The 26,069-nt window shown below is 38.0% G+C and overlaps 1 protein-coding gene across 1 annotated transcript in view; it reads right to left on the bottom strand.

Moving 5' to 3' along the window:
- SUCLG2 (succinate-CoA ligase GDP-forming subunit beta) overlaps window positions 1-26,069 on the bottom strand; it is a 115,292-nt gene that overhangs the window by 88,252 nt on the left and 971 nt on the right. The window contains exon 2 of the mRNA XM_035546572.2: window positions 5,342-5,483. Coding sequence (XP_035402465.1) covers window positions 5,342-5,483 — 142 coding nt within the window. The remainder of the gene's footprint in view (window positions 1-5,341; window positions 5,484-26,069) is intronic.

Raw genomic sequence — 26,069 nt, 5'->3', positions numbered from 1 at the left:
ACATGAAGTGCATTCAAGAGGTGCCAATGAAGCCAAGATTGGAAGTAACAGAATAATAATAGGTATTCCTATTGTGAATTTGCAGCAAAATGCAGGTACCCTCTAGTCTTGGATTTCACCACTTTGAGTAGGCCAAATCCATTAATTGAAAACCTGCTAAATGCAACAGAGAAATATTCATGCTCAACAATGCTGAACAGGGTCCAGAAGAAACTCATCCACCACTAGCTTTCTATTAAATTTAAAAGGTTGTTTCTAAATAGTTACCCATTGGAGAATAGAATCATATTAGTCAATAACTTATAGCATCATTTTGCCTGAAAGGACAGTTTTAGAAAGCCGTAATTTAAGTATAAAGAACTTTAATAAAAGCTGTCAGAGAACATAAGAGGAGTTATGGGAGAGCAGTTTCCTCACAGCGAACAAGCTTGTTGCACACAGCTCCACAGAACAGCATATTTCAGCAACACGTAATTTTTCACCACATGCAGAAAGCAGAACCCAAGGGACTCTAAAAAATAACCAGTTAAAACTAATAAGTACATTGGCTTTTTTTTTTTTTTTTGGAGAAATAACATTATGCACAGGTGATAAATTATTGCTACGCAGTGAACCAACCACACAATGCAAAGAAATATGGAAATCACAGAAATGCAGGAGGCAATTCCTCTCGTACCTACTCTGTCAGAGAAAAAGGAAGAAAGGAAGTTAAAGCATGTATGCAAAGCCTACGATGACAGCAAGAAAGATCAGCTAAATAGGCAAAGAATTCACAGACTGAGGAGTAAATTGAGCAAGTCACTTAAACTTAATTTGAAGTACAAATGGCTGCTCTGTACAGGATGCTCACAGAAAAGCTCCTCTTGGTATAACAAAGAAGAACCTAAATTCACATTTCTAATCCCCTCAGAAACACTAAGTTTAAGGGTCTTTTCATTTTTCCTAACATAAAATCTTAGATTAATTGTAGGTAGCACTATCACCACTAATTTCTTCGTAATCTATATAAAAGAGAAAGTTACCAAGCTAAGGACCCATTTTCGATCCCTTCTAAACACATACCGATTTTCAGGTGGTTTTCCCGACTTGTGTTGGAAATTAACTTTGAGACAAGGGATCTAAACCAGCTTCTAAAAAATCAAGTGTTTCATCTAAAGGAAAAAATCCCCACGTGCTGAGATAGGAAGGAGTGGTGATCACATGACTGAAAACTTTCAATATTCTAAGAAAATGGTGAATAATAGGTGACAGGTAAATGACCACATAGAAAGAGGCTTCAATAAATCCCTGCTGTTGTTTATAAAATGTTTTACCTCTCCAGCCTGATATAAAAAGCCTGCCTTTAGTCCAGAGCTGAATTTTGAGTTCTGTCATGCATAAGGCAATAGAAATAGGATGTGCAGAGACTACGTTTTCTTATATTCTTCTAAAAAAAAAGTGAATAAAGGCCTTGCACTCAATTCAATTGCACTTCTCTGCGATAAGAGTGTGAACACTGCACCTGACTGATTCCTAAATGTAATGAAACACTCTAAGTGCCAATGGGCAGCACTCTATTGCTTTTGTTAAAAATCAGGAAAAGAAATGCATGCCAAGCTTCTAGCATCCATTTAGGATACTCAGCATTTTCAACCACCTCCATAAGTTTTCTACTGATTCTAAGAGCCAATTGACAGTACATAGTAACACCCTCCAGCATAATTATAATCCCTTTCAGCTTTGTCCATCTACTAGTTTAAAATGAAGGTTCCCTTAACAATTTCACCATCAGACAGAACGTAAAACACAGTGCCCAAGTTGAAGTAGACTTAAGTGCCTCTGGTGGGGAAGGCTAGAGAAAAATGGATCCTGAAATAATGCACAGTGCATCTGCCCAATCCAAGCAATGAAAATGCTCACATCCTAATGGCGTGGGTGTATGTATACATAGATAAGATTTTTTTTGCTTATATCAGTACAGCAGTATATGAAAGAGATGCCACAAAAAAAGGGAATGCCTTCTCCAGATAAATAAACCCTGAATGGACCACTGCATCAAGAGAAAATCAGATCAAAAGACTTGTGAGTTAATACAGGACCAGCCAGATTATTTTACAGTTCTAGTACCTCCATTTAACAGAGAAAAAAGTGAAATATTTGGGAGCTGAGCATTTGTCTGAAATGTAAGAACTTGTGTACAGATTGTGTTTCTTCAGATGGCAGATCAAGCAATACCTTATTGATGTAGCAAAACAGCACAACACCTTTTTATTTCACTCTTGAAAACTTAGGAATTTTAGCATGAAACACAAAGTCATTTGTAACTGTGTTTCTTGGCATTCTATAAATATTGCCTTCTCTACAAGACTTACACCTGAAAATTGCTTAGCACGTAAAAGGCACTGAATTCCTTGGGGCCTAATTCTGTATTCCTTACAGTACTAAGCTTCTTTTGAAGTCAGTATTAGTGACGTCATTTTAATTTTCTTCACATCTGCCATTCTTATCTTAGAAGAAAAAACCTTTAATTTCATTAAAAATTCCGTGTAGACTGCCTTTTGTACTGTTGGTAAGTTTTGAAAATATTTCTGAGAAAATTAATATTCAGTGTATTCAGTATACACATTAATAAAACAGAGAGCAATAGAGGAAATGAGCAAACGATAATAAAACTGCTGATACTGGATAAAGGTAAAGCCTTTCAAGAATACATGCATTAACACCTTTCTGACAAGTGAAGACAGCAGTAAAAATGATCTGATCCCATCTTTTTCCACTGCATCAACGGGAACTTCAATAGCAAAACTGGCAACTACAGGCACAGTAATATATGCTCAGTCTTCTGTATTTGACGGAATTGTGATTTTATTTTTAATAAAAATTAACACTTTGTAAATACTTCAGTATCAGCAATTTCTGTCCCATTATTTGTACCCCTCTAACACATAGAGATCCACGTGAATGACAATGCTGTAAGATTATCAACGGAAAATACTGCTTTTCCCATATGCAAGATAACATGCCTATAGAAAGAACCTCCTTTCACAAGAAAAATACTAAAATTTTGAATTGCAAGTTTTGATAAAAGACAAAAATAGAATAAGTTGAATATGCTGGCAAGTATCCTTTCTTGTTTTCAGAATTGAAAGATAAGGACAGCTGCAATGTGGCATATAATATCAAAACCCCAGATTTTTGAGTAGTATTTGGCGGGGTGATTGGCCTTTCCTTTCACCATCTTTCATTGCAGAATGCCTATCTATTGAGAACATCCCAAAGCTGCCTCCATTCGTTATTTTATTTTGGAGTATTTTGTGCCTCTTGTAGGCTAAAGGTTTTCGTTTTGCTCCTAACTTTTTCCTGGGCAGTTGTATATTCAAAAGACAACAGCCTGCATCACATTGCGCAGATAAACCTGAGTCTGAAGGATCATAAAGGAGCTAAATCTGATAAAATCTTGAAACAACAAAGATTACAGTAGCAAAACTTGTGTTCTTAATGCTTCGTTTTCAAAGTGCATGTTAGAAGGAAGACAGCATACTATCAGAATGATTACAAGGATGCTGTTAATTATTTAGTGAATTGATGGGGTGTGTCAATCATTTCAACATGAAATAGCTTTCATATTGTAAACCACAGTTCTTTAATGCCCAGTAATGTAGCATGTTTAAATGCAATTATATAAGATGAAGAAATGTATCAGTGACTGGCAATTTTTTGAGGTGTTAACAAGCCAACCTAGTAAAAACACAAAATTTACATGACAGTTTCATTAACTACAAAAGTTAATTTTTATTTCTTTTATTTGCCAGAAAAAAACATATAGACTAAGCATTTCTGTGATTTGCAAAACAACCAAGCAAGAGGTTATTTAAAATCTAGCATCATAAAACAGAAAAGGTTCACTGCCTTTAATGGAGCAATTTATTTCTGCAAATAGTTATAGGGATCTAGAATAGTTATAGTTATTGGATAGACTAATCCTTTTATGAGCTCAATCATGAAGAGGAGAGTTTAAGCGCTGAAAGATTTGTGGAAAACCTGCCACAGCATCACTTAGCATTTCTTGATTTTCTCAGATGTCCAGATGCAAAGAAACCCTCCAATTTTACGAGCTTTGCTTTGTGTCAGCTTTTTACAGTTTGCCCTACCAAATGACCAGCGCAGTAGCATTTAATGCTTCGTTTCAACTACATTTTCAAATATTCTGGTTGACATAAGAAGGTTTTGATTACTGAAAAATGTATCATCTTAATGATGTTACAGAGATTTAGCAAGCCATTATGCTAATCCTATTCAGCTACTTAAGGTCTGATGAGATCTTTCATATCAGTAACTGAAAAACAGTTAACTAAGTGGCCTGCCTGTGCATTATGTAAAACATTAAAAATCTTCCTGTTGTTAGACAATTAGACTGCAGTAACGGCTTTCTTCCAGCATTTTGATGTATGGTATATTAATTTTAACAAAAGCTAAATTAGAAGTGGAAAACTATGCAAAATACTAATACTAACTTTAGAAAAATAGAGAACTTTTTAACATTTAGAACATTTAGAATCGGGTGACAAATGTACTTAAATAAGTTGTTTGAGGTAACAGGTATTACATTAATTCCTTTCTGACCTATATTCTCATCCTATGTTCACTGCACTAAAGCGAGGATGCCACAGAACATAAATGATGTTCCAGAAGCATGGTTTTCTCTCCCAACCACTACCAAATCTTTTTGATAGTAGGTAATTGAATTCACCTTTTCTCATTTCCTCATATGGAAAAATATACATGTGGCCAAACAAGCGTGTACATAATTCCTTATTACATATTTTATTTCTTCACAGAAAGAACAGTTGAGGTTGGAAGGGTGTGATCGTCTAGTTCAACGCACCTGCTCAAAGCAGGGTCTGCTACAGCAAGTTACCCCAGACTACGTCCAACTGGATTCCGAGTGTCTTCAAAAATGGAGAGTCCAAGATCTTTTTCTTCTTTAGTTTTTTAATAAAGCAAAATTTTGTTTGAAAACAACTTTCTGCAAGTTCATTTACTTTATTTACTTAAGTTTTATCAAGTATATATCAGCCATTCATGATGTTATTCTCAATTCTGAATTGCCAAAATGACATAAATAGTGTCAATTATAAACTGCGTGCTGTATGTTGCCAACCTTTAAGAAGAAGAGTTCAGAGAAAATACTACTGTTAAACATTGTTGTTCACATATGAAGTAAATATTTATGGTCAGGATAATATATTAAACCTTTTCAATAAACCTCAATTTGAAGATTGTGTACAACTTATTAGAAAGCAATTTATTTTCCAGATTGTTATCTGGTGAAGCAGATTCCTCCCATTATCAGTCAACTTACTTAGTCTCTGAGCAGCCTCCAGGGCATCATTTGCAGAATCAGCCACAAAGAATCTCTGAACTGTAACCCCATGGTCTGCCATTAGTTTTTTGCTTTGGTACTCCTGCAGATTCAGCCATCGTCTAGGGGTTAATTGAACAGCCTAGAAAAATGAGAGGGGAAAATAACATAATGCTCATTAACAACAGTTCCTCAGACAGTCAGCTGAGCTCTTCAGTCCTGCAGTTATCTCGAGTCAGCAGCTGAACAACACTGTTTCAGAGAAAAGGTAAAATACACATCGATTCCCTTAAAAGCATTTTCTTAACATTTGTGCATTCGAAGTATTCAGAAAGCTACCGAAGATTTTAAGCCACGCAAGGGTCACTGGTGATCTCTGCTAGAAATAAAACATCTTGCATTTAATATCAACAAAGATTGGCAAACTTCATTTGAACAACAATATTTATTTATGGTTTTATGTTAGTCTGTACTATAAAGATACTATTAAAAGACCATTACCTTAAAACAATTTTTTTTCCATATCAAATACCTTTATTTACATTCAATCTTACAAAAATTCTCATTATAAAAATGGTTCTACTTGTTCTATGCATATTTTCCAGCATCTCCGGGAAGAAAAATAACATGGAATTACCATCACCCTGTATTAAACAACATGTATGTAGTATCAGTGGTCTGTTACTTATGCTTGGCTGGTCATAAGTACATCTTGTTGAAGAAGCCAGTACAACCATGCCAGCCACATGAGGCCAACAACTAGAGAACAATTTACACCATTCTTGATGGTGGGAATTCTCAACACACCAGCTTAGATGTTTCTGCATACAGAAATATTTATCGTGGATACAAAGATAAGGCAGAGTTATACACACAGACATCATATTTGCTAGTTTCAGAGGTTAAACCATTGACACTCTGGACATCGCTGGTTCACTACTGAACGATTTAAAGAAAGTACACTTTCTCCACAGGGGATGACTCGTTACAGATAAAAGCAAGAATTAAGGAGCTATTAATACCCTGTTAACATCACATACAGTTCTGTAATTGTTGGTTTAAATTCAGCAACAAGCACAACAGATACCTTAAGCCCAGCTCTGAAAAAACATTTGAAGTAATGTGGGTTTAAGTTGTTTTTTTTTTTTTGTTTATTTTTTAGTCTCAATAACAAACTTTTTTTCCCCTGAAGATGTTAAAAACACACCTCTCGAACAAATAGTTTATGTTTGCATAGACGTAACAAATCCAAGTACATCTGTATTTTAGGTATCTCTCTGGACCGGTGAGCCCCTCTACTAGCAATTCCAAGAAATTACTCTGAAAGGTGTCACTGACTCCTGGCAATGGCAAAATCGCAACTTATGCCAGCAAAAGATGCCCATCCCACATGGAGAGGCAAACTGTTGGCCTACTGGCAGAGAGCCCAGAATCAGCCCTCGGCTCCTCCCAAAGTTAAGGAGCACAGTACGCAAGTTAGCACTGCATATTCAGAAACGTCAGACAAAGGGGATTATTTACTACACTAATACTTTCATCTCTAACAGCATGATAAAAAATAGTATCCTAATGAAACTTTATACTGAAAACAAAAGCCTCCCTGCTGAAGCCTTTCAATAATGCATGCCCTTTATCACAATACTAGAATTTTAAATGCTGCACTGTAACAAAAGCAAACCTCTGTCTGCTCTGCTTGGTTTGAAACATAACACAAGATTAAGACATAAAGGAAATACAAAATACATTGTACAAAATACAAACTAAAATGCACTTTTAGTTTGTATTTCCCTATAGCCCATGTTAGGCTCCAGGAGCTGTCACTTGATGATCACTTCCACGAGGGAGTAACATGAGGAGCCGAGAGGAGCCCTGAAGGTCAATTCCAGCCTCACCCAGAAACGGGACAAGGAATTCCAACCAAAAGTTGATACCACAAACCCATAGTTTCTGTCAATCTACTGAAAAGCTTTGAGTGTGACTGGCAAAAACACCATTTTTAAACCATGACAATCATTAACCTTCTCTTTTTCACCATTTCTCTAAAGACTACAACAACATTGTAGTAATAAGGATTTCAGCACACAGCATTACTAATCCCCACACGTAATCCACATGTATACACACACTGAAGAGAAGCATCGTCTGAGAGCACCTATCATTTCATGTATCTGGATCTGTACAGTCAGCCAGGAGTCTACCGATGTGTTATTTGAGCACTGCCATGAGACTAAGAGACATTTGCAAAGGCCCCCTCTTTCAGCTGTAAGAAGCAGCAAAAGAAAGAACAACCCACCAGCCATCAAGCCAACCATGCTTGCAAAGGGAAGGAACGGAGGAAGGACGAAAAAAATGCACATCTCCAATATTTTCAGATCTGACTTTCAGGGCTCAGGGGAAAAAATAAAATTAACAAACCACACCCCTAACTATAATCAACTCAAATTAGAATTAAAAATAAACCAAGTCAACAATTCTAATTTAAATCTGAAAGGAAGAAATCTTGATTAAAATAATCAATTATATTCAAATTCTGTACCTGTACTTACCAAAGAAAGGCCAATGCTCCTTAGTTGGAAGTTGGAAGATTTGAAACAGAGTAAGTCAACACTGAGCTTGACAGCACTTCTTACTTTTATTTGTAAGTCTTATAAATTCAGTTATTTTTGTGTTACGCAATCTTGTATTTCTCATAGGACCACAAAAATTTTGATGACTCTGTTTATAATTTAAGAACAAGTCTTCAGAAGTAAGCTGTTTTTCACCACGTAGAACAATAAATCTTAGTTTCACACAGGTATGTTATTCAGCTGATGTAAATCAGATAAACCTAAAGAAATTACTCAATTTTATTTTGGGGGCAGACTTGTGTTGCTGTTACTTGACAAAAGTATTTCAACACAATTTGTTTTCAAATTTTCTGCTTGGATACGGATTAAATAGTTAGGAGCTTGCAATACAGCACTGTGCATCAACTGACACCTGTGGTGTTAGCTCAAACCAGCAAGTTTTAAACGATAAAAATCTCTGAAGGACTTCGTTCTATACTACAGACTGCAAAGGGTCACCGCCTAACGAAGGCCACCAGTGATAAATCACAACATTTGACAGGTAACAGAGCAGGAAAGCAGCCGAAGCTCTGTTTGCTTTATGAAGAAAGCCCATCTGCCGAGTCCAACAGCTCCAGCAGGATCCTGCAACCAGCTCTGGTCTCTGCCACTCTCCTGGTGTGTTACAGAAGCTCGTGGTGCAGGTACACATTCTCCAGGTGTAAAATTAATGTAACTCAGTGCTCCACAGGGATTCTCTCCAAATCATTGCTGAGACATTAAAAATTATGTTACATATACATATGTAAACACGCATGCATACAGAAGTCTGATCGTGTACAAAAATTCGGCAAAGTTAAGAAACCATGGGAACATTTCTTCTGGAAATAATGAACCAGACAGGTTTGAGGAACACTGTCAGAAGTAAGAGCAAAATTCATTTGAAAGAATTAGCAAAGCAGTCCTAAAGGTGACAAAAAAAATCTGGCCATAAAACTTTTGTATGGAGAAGCCAGCAAACATAAGGTTAGTAAGCATGTACATTTTTTCCCATCTTCCTATATTTTATGGTTCTTAGAGAGACCATCTTCCTGAAGGCCAACTGAAGACTTTCAATCAAGGCTTCTGACAAAAGACAAACTCCTGGTTGTGAAAGAGGCACTTGATAAGATGAGTTAGTACAGCCTACTGCTGCATAACAGAGCACAATGCATTGAAGAAACCAACAAAGACAAAGTTTGTATTAGAAGCTCTGAAGAGCAAGGAATATAAAAAAATGCTTTAAAGTCCATGCAGCATACACACCATATGTCTTGAGAAGAGTGAGCAAAATAAAGCAGTTATAAGAGATGAAAACGCAAAAGCCTTGAATCTGAAGATGACTACTCTTCCAAGACTAGCTTGAAAACACAAAACAGCTGTAAACTTATGCGTTTAAAGCTTAAGGCACGCACAAAAAAAGACTCTAAGATGTTAGAAATGTGAGTAAGCAGATGATTCCCTGAACTAATTCTGAGTTCAAAGATGTTTTCATTGCAATAAATGTCTGAAAGATTTAAGAGGGAGAGCAATAAAAAGAAATCAGTACAAGAATCTTGAAAAATCCTTGCCAGATGAAGTTCTCGCCCCTCTCAAATACATTTATACCAAGCAGTCACAAGAATTCAAGATGTCCTTGAAATACTTTAAGCTTCTTGGGCATCATAAATTTCCATGCATCCAACATAGAAATATATACACAGTCTATACCCAGCTGACATAACAGAGCTACTGCACAAAGGCACAGCCTTAAAGACAGCCTAAACAAGAGTCTACAAAGTTTTGGAAGAAAGCTATTTCCCAGACCTACTCTTCTACGGGCAGCTGTAATCAACCCTTTCCCCCAGCCATTTTTTAAGTGACATTTTTACTTCTCTGCATGTTAACTACAATTTCTATTAAAAAAACCTAAGTCACTCCAGTGAGCCTAAATTAAAGAACTGAAAATCCAGACAATATGTTTCCAGAGCGGAACAAAGAATTCAAACTAAGGGTTTCAGTCGTTTAAAAGCAAGTTCTTATTAAAAGGACAAAATAAGTAACATCCATAGTTCTACTGAAAACTTCCAAGACATCTCATATTGAAAAAAATAGCTTTTATATGAGCTTTCTATGTATGTTGTCTGTTTATATACACAGTATAGATGGAGATAAACACTAGTTTGAGAATCATATATGCCAGGTAAGTTGAAAGGGTGTTTCTTCTTTTGTTTTAATCACAGGCAGAAGCAAATAAGCATTAAAAATGAGTTTATGAAAATAAGAAAAAGTCACTACTGCTACACATATTTTTATATAATTTATGATTTTAAATAATTTTAGAAAGTTTTAAAGATGAATTAAACTCTTCCTAGTAAGGTAATTCTTAAAGATTAAATTTCTAATATAAGTGTTTATCAAAGAGATTAATACACTTAAATAGGTCTCTGTTACAATTGATAACATTCTTCTTAAAGCCTGACAACAGCATCAAAAACCCCAGAACTAAAATAAGTGGGATCAAAGGCCCCAACTGAACAATAAAATGAAGTAAGACGAAGACAGAATTATTTGATCAAATACAAGTTTCACACTGGGTTCTCTCCTGCTGGATGGATTTATTTGGCATTTTCTACAAGCACTGGGGATTCATGTTTGGGGTTCCCCTCCAAACTCCATTTCCCTCTCCACCTTCCCAGATTTTTGCTACTAGTCAGATTCACAATAGTGTAGACCAAAGGTGTAGAAACAGATGAGGACTTTGAAAGCACTGTTACTAGTAATTGAGTATTGTTCTCAATTTTATTCTCAACAAGCCTTCTGTTCAGTTACTTCTTTACACACATAGATAACATGAGTTTGGTCCAATCACATATGTACAGTGCTACCAAAATCAGTGACGCAGGCATATAAAGAAGTTAAATGTCTTCTCTTGACCACCTTATAAGACAAGGTGTTTTACATTGTAATGGTTTATTGACTACTGCTACAGAAAAAATTGATTGTTCCCATAACCTGCATAATCTCTTATTTTACACCAGTTTGTTTGTTTGGGTTTGTTTTATATGAAATGCTAAAGACCCTCCATGAGTACTGTATTTGGAGAGCAGTCAGATTAGATTCTTCTGCTACTCAGTTTACCATTTCTGGAGCTGGCATTATTTGAATAATATGAGCTAAATTACTGACATATAATTTACAAGTGTCATAACTATGGATTATCTCGTAACTGTTATACTGGACAGGTCAAGTGAGGAGCAAAACTGGAGTGCTTATGGGGAAGTCTTTCAGATGAATCCTGTAGCAAAAATAAAAAGTGTTTAAGATACATTACCTAAAATAAAAGCAGCTAATCAAAAATCTGTTTGCTTACCCAAGATATTCTACAGCATTCCAGTTTATTTGATTTTTGTGCTCTGACCTAGAATACAATTCCAAGCTCATATGAGAGAAAACCGATACACAAAGATGACAATAATGAAACGGCATACCAGTCATCAATATAAGAAATAAACTTCTTATTTTTATCGACATACAACTGTTGTAATTGACAAAGTTGTAGCAGAAGTTCCTATCAAAAAGGAGCATCAGAAATACAACTAAGGGGGGTGGAGGGGGGGCATTTGACAAACCAGCTCAGATACCAGTACATCTTACTAGACCATACGCTTGAAATATACCACATAAGACACTGAAAAGAAACGAACTCTTATTTACATTTGCTGGCAGTGCTGATGTAAAAAATAACTATTAGTAGTAGAGTTGGTCTGACAAGAAACAAAAGTTTAGATAAAACGCAGTACACTGAACAGAGAGTTTACCACAAACATGAGTCACAAAATGCAACCATACGGAAATTACTCCTCTTTGTTCTGTACAAGATCAAATATTTCAAGTACAAAAGAAAATGGAAAGACTCATGGTAAGAGTGATTGTCGTTAAGGTCTGCCATGTCAAGTCAAACCACATATCCTCTTCTGTCCAAAGGCAACTAATGCCATAGAGCTAGGTGTATATTACAAAAAAGAGGATGAAGAATGTCCTTCCCAGGGAATATCCTCTTAGCTACTATGAACCAAGTATTTCAAACTTCTAAACCAGGAGCTGGCACCTAGACCATCTTATTTAAAAGCTGGAGAGGAACCTATCTTCCACCTGCATCCCAGATTGCTGACTTTAGATTGGACTCAGCAGAGACCAGCAACTTCATTCAACACTGGACATTTTGATCAAAATGTTTACCTAGGCTTCTGAGATTTATTTATTTGCTAGGTCATGCAATTAATTTTATCCTTCAGGACAAAGCCTTGAATATTTTCCTGACAAAAACACTATCCATACTTTTCTCCACAGCATTTAGGAATTGCTTATTTCTTGTTAAAATGCATATCAAAACACCGTAAACAATCTTAAGTACTGTTGTTTAAAATCTCCCACAGGTAGAGCAGAAGACCTTTCAAGAGTTAAGCTTCCCCCCGCCCCGTTTTTCCATATGAATGGGAACTCACTTGAACTGAGTTAGAAAAAAGGCACCACACTAACTCCAGTTCACAGTTAGAGGGCTTTAGGGCTCTAATTTACCTCTCAGAACAGACCACACAAGGCACCTGGCTCAGTAAAATGCAGTAGGCTTCAGTCTCATAAGAAGAGAGGAAAATAGAGACCACATTTCCAAGTTCTTTAATCAAAATGCTGTAGCCATTTTGATCAATAAACTGCAGGGACAATTTACTGTTTTCTATCACTGAACTGTGCACTCACTTTTCAGAATGAGATCTGTCGCTGCAATTAAGGCTTATGTGATGCAAATTCCAATTAAAAAAAATTTTAAAAAAATCACAATTGTAGAATTATACAGGTTGGAAAAGACCTTTAAGATCATCTAGTCCAACCTTTAGTCACGAAATACGCCACCACATCATTGTTTAGTAAAGCTAGGTAGCCTGTTCCGGATAATTCTGGCTACTCCTAACAGCTCTATGACTCATTGAAGCAAGGTGTTTATGTTAAATAATTAGGTAATTGTCTTTGTATGCACAAGAAGAAAGTGGAAAAATTGGTGGCTTGGTTATAAAACCTATACTAAAGCAGTTAATATTATTAGAACTTCAACTGGTAAATTGTTTACAAAAATGAGACACAAACAGTTGAGAGCATGGCCAAGAGTTTCAAAATTTTAAGTTCTATTTAAGTAAGCAAATAGAACGCTTCCAAATAGTGAAGCAGGCAACTTAAATGCCCGTATTAGTGAAAATCAAGTTGCTACCTTGAGTGGATAAATCTTGATAGCAAAGCCTGAAGTTAAATCCTATTTCAGAAAATCTTTGCCCAGCATTGCCTTAATATCGCTTTTCAATTACCCAAAAGAGCTTATTCAAAACTGAGCATTCTGTAGTCTCTGAAAGCACTAATCCGCCCTTAAGTCATGCTTACACCGAAGGAGAAGTGTATCAGCTCAATCCATAGGCAGTTTAGTGACATTTAAATAACAGCACACTTCAGCAATCAAACAATTGCTCCCTGTGTGCTCCTGCAAGCCAAGAAAACCAGTGCTGTGTTACACCTTTTACACCTTTCAGCCTCATGCAGTTTTCCAGCCCAAGCTGACATTAGTGTAGGCTTCACCACTGCTCTCCCCTATACTGCTCACACAGCCGTACAGCCCCTATAGCAGCCTGTAACATCCATGTATTTCTTGAAACAGAGAAGCCAAGGTGCTTGCTACTACAAGGCTGCACTTTCCCATTTCTGCTCGGCAGCCCTGGGACCAGCAGCTCCTGTGCCCTCCCACCTGTGCCTGAAGAGGAGAAAATCCAGCAGTAGGCTTCCTTTGCTGCTCACTTTACTCCGTGAACTAATGCCCCAGGCAAAGTAGAGAGCCATGGAAGGGATGCCCCAGGAGCATGGCACTGGGGACAGGAGGATGCTTTTGAGAGCAGCCTGCCCTTGTCCCCAAGGAGCAGGGACATCACTTGCACCGCCTCCTGCGAGCCAAGTCTGGGAAGAACAACATGAAGCTACATGCATGCCTCCTGAACTCAACTGCATGTCTCCTGAAGCGTTACTCAAATTCACTGCACAGTTCATTGTAGAGAAGAGTAACACTTCAGGAAACCTATAGTTCAGACGTCTATGGTTTTAAACAGGATTTTTTATTGTTACATTAGGCGTTACTGTCATCATTTTAATCCTAGCTCACGCAATCAAAACAAAGCACTTAGTTAAATCTTCCCCTGAAGATTTCCACATAGTTCACAGAAAAGCCAATTTCTCTTGTCAAGTTGCAAGGTTCTTTTAATAGGAGCCGCTGCAAACCAGAGATAGGGAAGCAGGAATCACAGCGCATCCCAGCGTGAAACATCAAGATGGTGACAAACACCAAAGAAATAAAGGGAAGAGCTTTCCTGAACGAGTAACATCAAATTGAGAAACTGAAGCTATTTTAACTGAAAAGCTACTGAAGATATATTCAGTCACCCTATCTGTTTTAGTTACAGAAATCTACCTTTTCTTCCATCGCCGGGCAACAGTGATTATTCTAATACGACATAACAAGGCAAGGATATAAAGTACAAGTTACCTGCCTGTAGATAACAAAACTTGCTAGAAACTAATAAACACCAGCTGACTTCACTTGCCTGTTGAGAAACAGGCAGTCACCAATTACTAACAGAATGAGAATTTGTTTAATAATTATGCTAACTTATTGAAGTCTTATTAGACAGGTACACAGGCAGTATTGACAAGTTCCATAAAGCATTATAATGCATGGCTGACTTACTTCAAAACAAATTAAAACAGAAGGTACTGCATGCTATGTAAAGGAACAATGAAAGCCTGGTAGAGTGAATGGTCATGATCGGCTCAGAAATGGGTACGATTCCAGGACTGTACAGACCTAAAAACCTCCTGCTGCAGCACAAAGCTTCATATGCATGGGAACTCATGCCCTGAGATCCTGAACCTCGTGAGCCCAGGGGAGAGCACAGGGGAGGCACGCAAACTGCTGTGCTTTACAACCTCTTGCAGAGGCATTTTCTAACCCAAGCCTGCTCCAGCAGACTAGTTTCTGTTTGGGAAACCCGCTGCTATATATCATGAGCTCAGCACTGCTGAGCTCTGTAGGGCACAGTTTGAAGGACACAGATTAGGCACTCCAAAGAACACAGTGCGAACACAGTGCCTTGTGTTTTCCACACAATCACCTGTGGCACCTTTTTTTTTCCTGCTACTAATAAATTTCTAACCCACCTCCAGGAACAGTGTAGTGGAAGATTGTCCAAGTGCAGATTTAGTGCAGTGCAGCATGGCCCTGCAAACAAAAGGAGCTACTCAGCTTCCAAATCAATTCCTCCTGGAAGGGGGGGGGGGGGCAAAGGGGGAAGGCGTGTGTAGTTTCTCCTTAAGAGTATGATGTAAATAGTTCCTAAATTAATAAAATATTTGCTTGTAGTGACTTTTTTCTTGAGTGAAAAACCAGTATCTGTCAATCTGTAATCATTTAATCACACACAGGAGGAACATCAGGAGTGTGCCCATCAGTTTCGAAGCGGCTGCCTGCTGTCAAGGCTTTCTTTACCGTATCCAGCTCCTTCCTTAAAACCCACCTCCTGAATCCTTCCACAGCAGCCCCAACCCAGAACAGAATTGTTTTGCTGCGCTCTAACATATGCCACAAATAGAGGAGGGCTCCAGAAGACAGCACCAAACTAGCTCACGTATTATTCACCATTTTGAAACTTGGATTTATAAAGCCAAATGGATTGGATCTGAAAAGGAAAAGTTCCTGGATAAGTACTATTCCATTTTACCTAAGTCATAACAATACATATATAAAAAGGAAGTCCTCTTGTTTTAGAGGTATCTCAGTTATGTCCTGAATATCTCACAGTATTGCAGACAAAATGGCAAGGTATATTTAAGCTCTGCCAGCCTTTAAGTAAATGCATTCTGGGCTGGAAAAAAAACTAAATGGTTATTTTAACAAGACCATAATATCTTCCTCAATAGTTGTCCTGAATGTTCCTGATAGCTCTCTACTAAAAGAAACCTTTTTAGTCCAAGGGTTCCCAAACATTTTTCTCTATACCCTTCCGTCTTATGCTCTTTTGATTTTTACCTTGCATGCCTTTTTGTCCTTTTATAATCGCCCACTGCAAACTGAATGATCCCGAGCTTAACTTCTGCGTTGCCTTAGAAATGCCGCGGCACAGTGTGGTGTTCCTACACTGCACAGCTCATTTGGGCCATTAGCTCAAGAAAGAAAGAAACTACACAATTCTGCTCCAATGTGCCTTTAAATCACATTTATAAACTCAGCTTTCTGATTTATCCCTCTGTTTACTTCTCATGCAAGGAAGCAGAGACAAGAATGAACTTGAAGCAAGTCCTTCACTCATTGCAGATTTAAAGCCTCCAGTAATGATTATACTTTATAGACTTATTTGCAGCTTGCTTACACACAGGGATTTTGACAGCTATTCTGTAAATACACTCTCCCACCTACTAAGCTCCATTGTAAACTACCAGGAACATGCACAGGGTCAGACTTGAGCTCTTTCTGTCACCGTTGTTCTCCTTATCTCGGAAAGCCAGAATCTGAGCCCACATCCTTGTGCACTACAAGGCAGATTTTAGCAGCTACCACCTGGACAATCATTCTGCATGTCTGGGCACATGTTTTTTTGAGGACTGCAGTCCTCAGAAATACCAAAGGAGATGACAGAAAGGATGTCTTCTTAAGCAGTCGGACCCTGACCTCACTGCTCCATTTCCCGTACTTTGCCAGTCTGTTCATCAGTTGTTCCAGTGAGGCAGCCACAGGTTCACCTCTGAATTAAGGAGGACACGGCCAAATCCTTGACAATCCTGCACCACGACACAGGGGAGCATCAAGGCCTCTATTTACATACAAACACAAAAATAGAAATTGCAGCAAATTAAGTGACAGCGTATTTTAGACACAAGTTCTCCAATGCGTCCTGCTTGGCATTTAAAGGCTGACTGAGCAGAGCTGAGTATGCTCAAACCCCACCAAAGTTCAGCTGATCAGTGAATCATTAACAACTTCTGAAAACACAGCCTAAATATGGCAGGCTCCTTATTCTACGAGATTACACAAACACTTTCTGGTTTGAATTACACATTTAAGGCCACAGAAGAAGTAGGATGTCAACAACACAAACCCCACAGACCAGTCAAAGGGGCAAATGGCTGTGCACTAGGTAGGGAACATGCCCCCTGCTGACTTCAGAAAACACTTGAAAAAAGCCTCTTGCATTCTTTAACCAAACTTTGTACATCCACGTATGCCCAAGACGCAAGCAGATGCTTTGCATTTCTGGAATCAATTTTCAGAGCCTTTGCTTGGGTAAAAGAACCAGGAATATGAACTCTCAGACTCAATTTCTCCTTTTGCCAACGTACTACCTATCAATAGCATTGTTTTGCATTAGTAAATAATTTTAGTCAACTTATGCCAATTTTGCTTATTTAAAACTTCAAAGCTTTCGGAGAAGCATTCTTTCCGGACCTGAAAAATAAGGGCTTTGAAGTATCTGATGAAAATAAACTTACTGCCATATACAACTGGGTGATCAGTTGCAAAACATCCTGGAAAATACTAACTACCTTTGCAAATGAAATAACTGTTGGTGATGTGCATTACTTATCCAGAAAGGGAAGCGTGCTACCTTCTCCACATAAATCAGAAATATTCATTTATTTTGAATATCTTAAGGGGAAATTTAATATTTCTGCTCTCACCTTATGAAGTGTTTAACTTCCTAATTTTTTACAAGTTTTAAATTATATTTTAATGCAACTATGGAGAGGTGCTTTACATATTAAATATAACTAAGAAAAAATAACTCAAAATATTTTACCAGCAACCATAAGATATAAGGATATATGCATTTTTTGTACATCTTATCCTAATTAAGCTTCCTGAATAATTAGGAAACTCAAAGCATGGTCAACAGGTTGATCAGAAACGTTCCTGAACTCCTGACTCAAGTAACCATATCCATCAAAAAAGCTTTTCACGCCTGCTGTGCCCTGGAAGAATACGTTCTCATGTATTAGGAGTCACTGATATTTTAAGGAAAACACCAATAAGGTGTCAGTTTAGATAGTCTGAGCTCTACTTCTCCTCATAGAGAAGCAAATATGAAACATAATCACAGTTTTTGTTCCAGCTCTTCGATACTTGCAGCCAAATCATCGTAATTTCCATGCTACCTAATTATGTCATCATAGAAGATTATGACTTTGAGCGCTAAGCAGTGTAACACTCCCAAGCAATAAACATGCAAATGTCCACAACGGTAGAAAAAGAAATATAAAAGTGTCTATACAAACAAATTCACTGCATGCCTAAGTCATACCTTGTTTAGCAAACTAGTGCAGAATGATCCGTAACAATTTCTAACCTGGAAGCACCAAAAAAATGACTGGTACACAGGTTTTGTTTAAATCAGAATGCTTCACCTTTTATTGTTAAAAAAAACCTTGATTTTAATTAGACGACTTGACTTAGACTGATATGAAGGAAATGTAAAGGAACAAACATGCAAGAGGAAGACAGCCTTCTGGCTGCTGGGGCACAACTGCAGAGAAACCAGAACCTGTCACAGAATAATGAATGACAGTATGTTTTTTTAATAGAAAACCAAAGGTTATGAGCATTTTTCCTTACTTTGCAGGTCACTTTTTTTTTTTATTAATATTTTTTCATTATTCACACTGGAAATTCACCTTGCTGTCATCCTCAAATCTCAAAGCAAGTTTGGGACACCATGAGCAGCATTATCTCTTCATCATCAAAGACTCTGACCTTAAAGTGTATTTCTACATTTCTAACACTGCTGATCAAACAATCCAGGCAAGTGAAAGTCTATTTTAAGTCATCTTTAAAACAAAGCCATCTCTGATTTCTTGCCTTCTGGAAATGCAGGCGCGTTCGCTGCCTGCGCTTGGCCATTTGGAATGATTGAGACTTTCAGACATGGGGAAGTGCAGCGTACAATAAAAGCTAATCAGTGAGCCGAGGGAGTAGGGGAGAGCAATCCTTCATCAGAGGCATGTTCATCGAGTAGCTCTTTAAAAACACAGCCTACCTGCAAGCTGATAGCATTAATCAGGCACCAAGTGTCGGAGGTCACCAGCAAAGCCAACGTCAACCCAACGTAGCTGCTCATAACAGAAAGCAAAGTAATTAACATAGCATTCAGAAATCCAGTCTGCAACCGGCCAGGAAACCCCCAGAGAGCCTTCTGCATGAGGGGATGAGGAGAGACATGCCCATTTCGTGGGGTCAGCAACTCCCACCTCCTCCTCCCAGCCCCAGGCTTCTCCACTACACAACGCTAAGCAAGACATCCCCTGGCTCCATCTCAAATCTCCAACTGCTAAGCAGTGGTCTTGCAATGCCCCAGCCACTAACACCAATCTGCCCCACTAATCCCAACCCACAGGCTCTCAGCTGGGTCCCATACATCCCATGCGTTCTTTACCTCATCTTCCACACCATGTTCAAAGCAAGCTCTAAATGCCAGTTCCTCTAAATTTATGGCATCGCTGTAGACTATTTCAATCTGAGCCATCTAACTGAAAAACAAATCCAGACCGAAACTCTGCATGAAAGAAACTCAAATACATTCACTGTTTCCCATGTGTTTGGAGTGGCAGAGTTGAAGAAGCCAAATAATTTAAGCGAAAATAAATTTCTCATGCCATCTTCAGACTTTAAAAAGCTAAGCAAGTAAGCTGCTGATAGTAAGTACTGTTGCTTTTAATAGCACTTTCATCTATAATTTTCATAGACAGAAATCTGTATCTTATCTTACCTATCACTTATCTATAATTTGCATATGTAATCTTTCCCATAACTGTAATTTCCCAGACACTTTCATACCAATATTATATAGGAGCAACTTTTTGTTGTTGTTGTTGCAAGGCAGTAACTGCTTTCTTGGCTGCCACTAAATAAGGAGCTGTCAAATTAAACTGTTCCTTTGCCCGTGGATCCCTCAGAGAAAGATCTCAGAAAAGCGAGACATGAAAGGTTCAACTAGTAATTTGTGCTTGGTTTTTAATTTGCAGCTCCAGATTTTTTAGTCAAAAGTCTTGAACAAGCAGACAATCCTACCAAACATGACCAGAAAGTCTCCCTTAACTCTTCATTCCTTGCAATTCCTACAAAACTTCAGCATCTCAGAAAGAATTTAGGTGGATGAGAGTTTGGCTCCAAAGCAAAGTAACTACAGTAAGAGTGATTCTCTCTCCTCCTGACACAAATTGAGACTATTGCTCATTGCTTGTAGTCCTCAGAGTCTATCTACTCCTGTAATACCTTGCCATTTTTCATCCTTCCCAGTTATTGCTCCCATGAGTTTGCTTATTGCTCCAGAAGTATTCTAAATGCACACCGTACGAACGGGTGTTTAAAGTTGCTGCTACTGATGCTCTCAAAATATCTATCCATTTTCAGACAAATAAAACCCTTCCATTTATAGTGTAATCAAACAAACAAAACTCTTGCTCCAAACTGAATTAATGCCCACTGAATCCTGAAGGTCAGTATTCTGTCTTTTCCGCCTTAAGACAAACAACCAGATTATTAACTCAAAATGGCCAGAAGCTTTATAAAATGAATGAGATGTTCACTCTACAAAGCCATAAAGCGCACTGCAAAGTTGTACATTAATAATGTCTCTTATACAAACTAATTTAACTGATAAAGACATGCATGTAACCCTTGGTCCCTCACTTGTAAACACCACAAATCTACACCTTTTTATTACAAAAAGCAGAAAACAAAAATCTAAATCATTAATTATACAAAGATACAAATTATAGAGGCAAGTTTAAACTACTTTTGCTCCCCAGGGCCAATCAATAAAGCACCACTGCACAAATCAGAGACAAATAGGATGGACTGAAATCGATCTGTCATCAAGCACTAATGTGCAAGGTAAATAAGTTACAATGAATAATAATGAAGCACTCACAAAATATTAAAAAGGTACTTTTCTTAAATGTAACTTTTGAAGTGAAACAGCCCAACCCACGTTTGTCCCCAGAAGGGACAGCGCCTTGAGCTTTGTGAGTTTGGCTCCTAAGCTTATACGCTAATCAGATCATTACAGAACTAAAACAAAAGGTAATTCAATTTTGGAATACAGATTCTTGTAGTCTAGGAAACCTATGAGCAGGCAGAAAGAGACCAGGAAGAAAAAATTCATGGGCAAATTCATGAGCAAAAAATCTGCTCAACAAACCGGTTCCTTTTAGATAAAAGCAATACTGAAAAATTCTAATTTACTAAGTGTATTGTGTGCTATCAGTATATTTTAACTGAGGATTAAACAAGCGTTGTGACAAGTAAGTCAATAATTCCTATTTTCCAATTCCCTCAAAATCAGCATTTAGCCATTAATCATACAAGAACATCACTATCAGCTCGGTGTCACAAACAATCAAAGACACACACAAAAACACAAGCATTGGGTTCTTATTTTCTTATTTCCATTACCATATCAGCATAGGGCTTTGGCTTACGATTTAGAATCTGTTCTAAGTAACATCCAAACAATGGAGACTTGAACAGCATCTATTCACCAGCACAGCATACTACTGCTGCTAAAGACTTCTTCACAATACTTAATCTCAACTTCTCCTTGTAGTTTGATGCCTATACCTACTGTGTTATCTAGTTAAACTAAGATCAATAGCTCACCATTAATTATGGATCAATGTTTAATTACCATTCTCCAAGTTACTGTCATAATCAGCTGCAGTGATAACATGATTTCTGTCTGTGTCCTGTATTTTATTAAAATGCTGAGGTGGAAGATGAGCATACAGCTCTGATACACAGATGGCTAGAAACTGGCTTCCTCAGGAGAGAAAATTAAAGAAGGGAATTTTCTGAGGAAAATCCTTGGGGTATACGCTCAAAGCTGCAGATTATAGTCTCAAACATGCATGGAAAGATTGGACTGTCTGAGGCAATAATGAGCTGAGCTAGTCATTACTCATTGTAGTCCACTGCAACAAAAAGAATAAATCAGTAGGGGTTAAGTAATCCCAGAACTCTACCTGTGAGCCTCCAAGACCAGTGCAGGAATCATATCTCTAGGCACTAATTTTCCAACTTTTGCTGAAAACGAACATTCAAAACAAGAGAGAGGGAAATATATTGGAAAAGTGATCTACTTTTAGGAACACTGAATGTTTGGTTTCTTAATACTCATCTCGCTCTTCTATATTCCCAACGGATTTCATCATCTTCCTGCATTCCTCATAGCAACCTTATTGTTTAAGACAAAATATATATAAAAAAAGAACTGCCATACAGACAATATTCCAGAGAAAGAGAAGAATAGGAAGAAAGAAGAAAACCAGACACCTACAAAGGAAACAGAGTTTGTCTATTGACACTTAACTAGTACCTGAGGAGGCCAATCAATGAAAGAGTACTTGCTTTTACAGCAAAAACTTTAATTAATCCTAAATATACCCAAGCGCAGTAAGGAGTGTCTTCAGGTGAACTGGTTGGGAGTTCAGATGGAAGGTAGGGAGGAAGGATTTACTTATCCACAGCCAGGTTTAAGAACATAGCTGTCCTAGCTAATTCTCAACCCAATGTCATTTTCATGAAGCCTGTCCCTTTTTTATCTAATTAGCCCTATCCCTTGAATATATTTAGATGAAGTGCAAAGAACGGGCAATGAAAACCGCAAAGTGCAATCATTTTCTACTTCTAGATAATGCTGTGAATATTGTGCTAGAGCCATACTTCAAAGACAAAAGAGCCAACGGTATAAAACTACTTAAAAAATAATAAATTAAACCAGTCTTAACATTACATTTACAGTTTTCATTTCCATCCCCAAGAAGGATTCAATAACCACGTGTTTAACAGAAGAGCCAGGTAGAAGCGGGCCAAACTTCCGTTCTGCTTTGGCATTACAGTTTTGCCTACAGTTTGAAGAGGATTTTGCAGATGTTTTTCTTATACATACTTGAACCAAACACCTAACCATTTGTGAAAGTCTGAGGGTCATGTACTGCTGCCTCTGAATGTAAAACCTTAAAAATTATAGCAAAGTTGTCAACCAAGTAAAGGCGAATAGAAAAACAGGCTGAACTTGAACTTTCAAGCAACTTCTAACAACTTAACAAATACAGGAAGAGAGCAAGAATACTGGCACTGGAGTAGCTTCTAAAGTCATGAACTGCAAGTTACTTCAATAATATTTTCTGTTGCATGGAAGATCATTAACTTCACTTACTGCTGATACCTTCGTAACAAAGACACAACTTCCTCTGTTCAGCATTAACGAGGCTTCATGGGTTTTCAAGTTTAAGAACTGAAGGCATCTGCAGTGAATTACTTTCTCTATTTTTAACCTATAGAGAATTCAGCAGATTTTAAAACAGGAATATTGTTCCATCCCATCTTTTTATTTTATTTTCGTATTTTCAACATCCGTGAAATTTGGAAATGTTACGGTAGCACAGAGGGCGGTTTTGAAGACTAGGATAGGGTTGCATAATGCTGGCTGTATCCGCTCACTATATTAGAAAACTGGAGTTACCTTAAGCATTTTGTTATGATTCTGATTTAATTGTTTCTTATTTATATTCATCACTGAAATCCACTGCATCTGAAGCTATTTTGAAAACACAGCATTCTCCCAAAGGGCCCAATCCAACTCCCATTCAAATAAACAGCCTTCAATGGAGCCTATTTGTTGCTAGCCAACAAGATTGAATTCTGCTGCAGAGTGGTCCCTGAAGCGTTTGTCACAGCTCTTTACAAATATTGCTTCAGTAAGAGCAGGTCTAAATACGCTTGTCCACATGCACTGCAGACAACTGAAATCTATCTTTTATCTTCTTGAAACACTTGGTCAGATTTAAAGTCCAAGAGCACAAAGAATTGAACCTATCAAGAATATAAAAAGTAAAAAGGAGTAAAAAAAAAAAAAAAAGAAGTTAACAGTTATAAAATGGTAAAATGTCAAAGGCAAAGCTGAAAGATGATAAAATGTTTCATTTGATAAGATCAAGTATCATTTATTCTACTCTTAATATAAAGTTACACAGAAAAATGTTTGTTCATGTCAGTTACTACAACAGCATACAATCGAACTTCTCAAAACTTAGTTTCATTATAACTATGTACAGCATCAACAGTTTTGAAATAAGTAATTTTGCAACAGAGACAAAGTGTACGAACACCACGCCAATAATAACTCATCAGGCTTATGAGGAAAGATTTTAAATCTCACCAGGCATCTACTCACACAGGGTTACGAAAACAGAGGGCACTGGATTAGAAACAAAACTGATCCAGAAATCAATACTGCAAATCAAGGCAATACTGTCTTGCCTCAGTATGCAAAAAGAACATGACCATCTCCTAGCACCAGCTCACCAACAATTGACTAAAGCAAATGCACAACTTGTCACACAACTGGAGCTTGGCAAATGTGAAATAAATACACGCTCACAGAAGAAACACTTAAAAGTTCAAGCCTGTTATTTCTTGCTGATACCCTTGCTGTATGGAGGACCCTTAACTGTGAAAAGAACACTGTGACAGGCCTTGAGGACAAAACAATTAATCTGTTTACCGTAAAACTGCAGAAAAGTATTGGTGTAATTTCTGGTCTGAAAAAAGTAGTGAATGATCCAAATTAGAACATTTTTTTCAATGGCAAGCCTCTCTCACTCTGATTCTTCATCCTACTTTGTAGCACCACAGAATATGGACTCGAATTGTACGCTTTGAGTAAGGTTTGTACTTTGAAGTCTGAGATGGAAGAGGTTAGCGGATGACTTAGATGGGAACTCTGTAACGCAACACTGCAAAATGAAGAGCTTTCTACAGGAAAAATGTTTTACTTTGAAATTAAGAAAACAATTTGTTGTCATACAGTATTAATTGTGTTTTTGAAAACAGTTTAATTGGAAAGCATAGATCTTGGTACATGCTCTTATTATCTGAAAAAATTCAGAAACAATAAAATGTCATTTATAATACGAGGTCAATAGCTCTGTTTCATAAGTAACACACAAAAGCTTTTAACAGGTTGGCCACCTTAGTATCTTACTGATCTTGAGAATCTGAGCTGATATGCCCTACAAAGGCACTCTGATCACAGCCCTACAGAAACAGTGAGGACGCATACAAAACCAGAGAGGTTACCTCTGGGTTCCTTATTGGGTTCTGACTTAAGTCAGAGGCACCGAAGTAGTCATGGCAGAAACCTATCTTCAACCATGTAATGCAGGAGCACCAAACACATTGTTGGGACTGACAGGATTGCTAATCAGTGCAAACAGATTTAAATGTATATATACAAGCATTTACGTGTTTGTATACATACTTAAGTGTATGAATACAAACACACATTCTGTGTGTATACACATATAAACAAAATAGACCTGCACTAAATCAGCTAGTCAATTGCACTGAATCGCCAAACACTCCACCCACCATTGGAAAAGGAGAGCTGGGCATGAAAGATTTCAGACTTAAAACCAAGCTGGCTAACTTCCCTTGGGTTAAAAGATAATCCACACAAAGGAAGATGCACATCACGAGTTATGCTCAACCCCCGCACAGTGCTTTATCTGACAGCTGTCCCACACCAGCAGACACGAGCACCCCAGCAGCAGCACCCGTGGAGCAGACCTGGCTAGGAATGAGCTCTGCTCGCTCAGGAGGCTTTTGCTTTAGGGAAAACGCTTACACTCAGGAGCGTGGACCCGAGTAAACTCCTGTGCAGCTGCTGATCTGATAAAGAGACAAAATAAAGAGGCTGGTTGCCAAAGGCACCAGAGCTATCTCATATGTACATATCTCATTTTATCTTCAGCATTTCTGCTGTTCTGCGGTCAAGGTGAATAAAGAACTCCTGCCACCGCTCAGAGGAGCTCCCTCCTTCACGCCCTACCGGGAGGGCCGCTCACCCCAGACCCCGAGGACGGCCGAGCACCCACCTGTGGCCACCCAGGCAAAGCCCGTGCCAGCCCAGCAGCACACCCCGCGGCAATGCTGCCACCTGAGGGGCACCGTCACGTGTTTTGATACACGATGTATTCCAGGCATGGCGTCACCTACTCCAGCTGTTAATATACTTAAATTATTT

Source organism: Cygnus atratus, chromosome 10, assembly GCF_013377495.2.
Source record: "Cygnus atratus isolate AKBS03 ecotype Queensland, Australia chromosome 10, CAtr_DNAZoo_HiC_assembly, whole genome shotgun sequence".
Lineage (NCBI taxonomy): Eukaryota > Metazoa > Chordata > Aves > Anseriformes > Anatidae > Cygnus > Cygnus atratus.
Note: the sequence above shows the minus strand (reverse complement) of the source record. Positions and strands in the feature narration are given on the sequence as shown.